General features: G+C 42.1%; 1 protein-coding gene across 1 annotated transcript in view; it reads left to right on the top strand.

Annotated features, from left to right (window-relative positions):
- The first annotated feature begins 6 nt into the window (after positions 1–6).
- HERC2 (HECT and RLD domain containing E3 ubiquitin protein ligase 2) overlaps positions 7–3,356 on the top strand; it is a 220,953-nt gene continuing 217,603 nt past the window's right edge. Inside the window, exon 1 of the mRNA XM_011942889.1 lies at positions 7–622. Within this exon, the coding sequence (XP_011798279.1) occupies positions 551–622 (72 nt within the window). The 5' untranslated portion in view covers positions 7–550. The remainder of the gene's footprint in view (positions 623–3,356) is intronic.

Below are 3,356 nucleotides of genomic sequence, written 5' to 3'. Positions count from 1 at the left end.
GCACCGGGGCCTGCGCGGACCGCCCGCGGCGCAGCCTCGGGCCTCTCCATCTCTAAGTGGTGGTGGCTGTGGGTTTTTCTGCAGGCGATCTTTTTAAGCAGTTTGTTTCACGCACGCGCCCCGCTGTGGGGTAAAGCGGCAGATTCATGCTGCTGTCATTTGTCTTTGAAACGATGGGCTTCCTGTCGTGTGTGTGTACCTTTTGGATTTGAGGGCAGGGGGATGACATTGTGACTTGGCCTCCTGTGACCGTCCATTCTCAAGGTCTCGCCAGCGTAGTGCAGAAACTCGGCACACCCTGCCTACCTTGGAAGGAGGCTTTCCCTTCCCCACCTCCCTCCCCTCCATCTCTTCCCTCTTTCCCTCTCTCCCCTTCACTCCCCTCCCCCAGCTCTTCTCTTCCCCCTTCTGTTTTCTCTCTCTCTCTCTCTTTTTTTTTTTTTCTTCATTAAACCTTTCGGGAGTGTCTTTGTAAACTATTAAAAAGCGTTAGGTCTTCAACATGTATGTTTACTTGCAGGCCTGAGAACTGGAGGAAACTGGAGAAAAGATGCCCTCTGACTCTTTCTGTTTGGCTGCCCAGGCTCGCCTTGACTCCAAATGGTTGAAAACAGATATACAGGTGGGGTTTGACATGTCTTTTTGTTGGTGTGTTTCTGCTTCCATGTTTAAATTTCTCGTATAAGGCTTTTTTTTTAGGGTATGTAAAGGGAAGTCAGTTGTATCTTGCCGAATTAGAGGAGCAGGTTTGTTTCCTGTAACTTAAAATGTAACAGTCTTCATGGCTCTTTTTGTAGATTGTGCACCACTGCCTTTTAGTTAGTTTCTTGCAAGTGCAGGAAACTTGAGATCTCTTAATAGGCAAAAATTTTTTTCCTATTTATTAGTAGTGGTTAAGAAATGTCACACTCCTAACCATATGATGGTGACTGTTGTTACTGATAGTTTTTGAGCTGTTTAGTTAACTGTAGAGGGGAAAATTGGAGAAGTAAGTTGCAGTAATTATGGCCTGTAGAAACCCATTTTATGAGGTCTTGTGTTTGTGTTTCTAGAGAGATAAGAGTCAGTTCAGTTGAGCTGTTTGTTTTGTATTTGTAACTCCTTATTAAGAGGAGTGCTCAGATTTTCACATCAAGAATATGAGGAAACAACATTGGCCGTAGATATTAATTTTTTGATTTAATGAGATAATTGCAAGCTTGTCAGGACATTATTAAATAAATAATAACAGTAATATTTCAGTAGACAATTGTTTACCCCCAAGCTACTTTTATTTGGAAATGGCTTGGAAAAACTACTTTTGGAACTCCTTATCAACAGCAAAAAGAAGTGTTTGAAATATTTTCTGTGTGTCAATGTATTTTCCTCCTCCCTAAGGTTAACCATTTTTAAGTATTAAGTAATCTGCCTTTTATAACACAGTGTTACATAGTACATGACTGTTCATCAAAAGTCGTGTATGCTGTTAAGCAGTAGTTGATGATAGATACACTAAAGTATTATTGCCCCTTCCTAATTTTTCTTTTTCTTTTTAAACACGTATTGAGTGTTTGTAGATATGAGAGTCCAGTGTTTAGAACTGTGTTGTGGGGCTGAGTGCGGTGGCTCACGCCTGTTATCCCAGCACTTTGGGAGGCTGAGGCGGGTGGATCCCCTGAGGTCAGGAGTTTGAGACCAGCCTGACCCACATGGTGAAACCCCATCTCTACGAAAAGTACAAAATTAGCCAGGCGTGGTGGTGTACGCCTGTAATCCCAGCTACTTGGGAGGCTGAGGCAGGAGAGTCGCTTGAACCTGAGTGGCAGAGGTTGCAGTGAGTCGAGATCTCGCCATTGCACTCCAGCCTGAGCAATGAAATGAGAACAAACCGTTTCAAAAAAAAAAAGAAAAAAAGAAATCTGTTGTGGATGATGGGATTGTTACTCATGGTGTAATGTTACATAAGACAGAGCACAGAGAATTGGGTCAAGAATTGGTGTACTCTTTGGGTTTGTTTCTCTTTAAACATTTCCTTTGATTTAGTTGTAATGGTCTGTTTTTGTCATTTTAAGTGGGTGGAAGAGGTGAGAGATGAGTACTTCCATGTTTCTGAAATCCTGAGATTCAGGCAAACTTGTTTTAATAATTGTTTCTATATTAGTGTTTATGTATTTTGAGAAACTTTTTGGAGTAAATACCTAATGAAGTTATTTTCTTAGTAATTGTAATTTAATAACTGCTAAACATGAGTTCTAGTGTCTTGATCTAAAAGCAGTTTAATACTGAATTGAGTTCCTATGATGGGTTAGGCAGATAAACATACAGTGAAGCACCATTTATGTCTTAGAGGGCCTGTTGTTTTGATTTATTAAGTGTAATACACAGTACCTGGCCCTTGTTACACATTTCCAATATGATTAGAAAGTCCTTTTTTTTTTTTTTTTTGAGATACAGTCTTACTCTCTTGCCCAGGCTGGTGTGCAGTGGTGCAATCTTGGCTCACTGCAACTTCCGCCTCTGAGTTCAAGTGATTCTCCCACCTCAGCCTCCCGAGTAGCTGGGATTACAAGTGTGTGCTACCATGCGTGCGCAACTAATTTTTGTATTTTTAGTAGAGACGGGGTTTCACCATGTTGGCCTGGCTGGTCTCCTGACCTCAAAGTGATCTGCCTGCCTCGGCCTCCCAAATTGCTGGAATTACAGACGTGAGCCACAGCACCTGGCCAGAAAGTCGTCTGAATTCCTTCCAGGAGTAAGGGAAATGACTAGGTTTTGGATAGTGTGCAACAGAGGAAAAATGTGTTACAGGTCTAAGTAGCATGAAAAAAGTGATTGCTAACCTTTGTTTTATGTTCCTCCAGCATTGCTTGTTAAATGCAAGAAGTGAATGCTGTTGTTTTACCCTAAGGAATAAGACATGGTTTCCCTCTTTGGGGAGCTTCCCTGCAGACAGGAATTGCAGATGGAATCCTTGTGGTCACAGGTTTTACCCTTATCTTGTTGAGGATGGCTCTCCCAGCTGGAGTGGAAAGCGCTCCACTACTTGAGACTTTTGTATTGGAAATGGAATTGACACCTTGGTAATTAATAATATGTGGGGTAGGAAGGTATTTCTTAGCCATAGGAGTTAACAGATCTGTTTTCCACAGCTAATTTTGTTTGAAATGCCCTTGAAAGTTTTAGTAACTTAGAAAGGAAGAGTTTTTGGAGTATGACAACTTTTAATGCTCATGTATTACAGAGAGCACTTTTTTTTTTTTTTTTTTTTTTGAGACGGAGTCTTGCTCTGTCGCCCGGGCTGGAGTGCAGTGGCGGGATCTCAGCTCACTGCAAGCTCCGCCTCCTGGGTTCACGCCATTCTCCTGCCTCAGCCTCCC

This window comes from Colobus angolensis, unplaced genomic scaffold (genome assembly GCF_000951035.1).
Source record: "Colobus angolensis palliatus isolate OR3802 unplaced genomic scaffold, Cang.pa_1.0 Scaffold211, whole genome shotgun sequence".
Taxonomy (NCBI): domain Eukaryota; kingdom Metazoa; phylum Chordata; class Mammalia; order Primates; family Cercopithecidae; genus Colobus; species Colobus angolensis.
The sequence above is the reverse complement of the archived record's forward strand: the minus strand, read 5'-3'. Positions and strand labels throughout refer to the sequence as shown.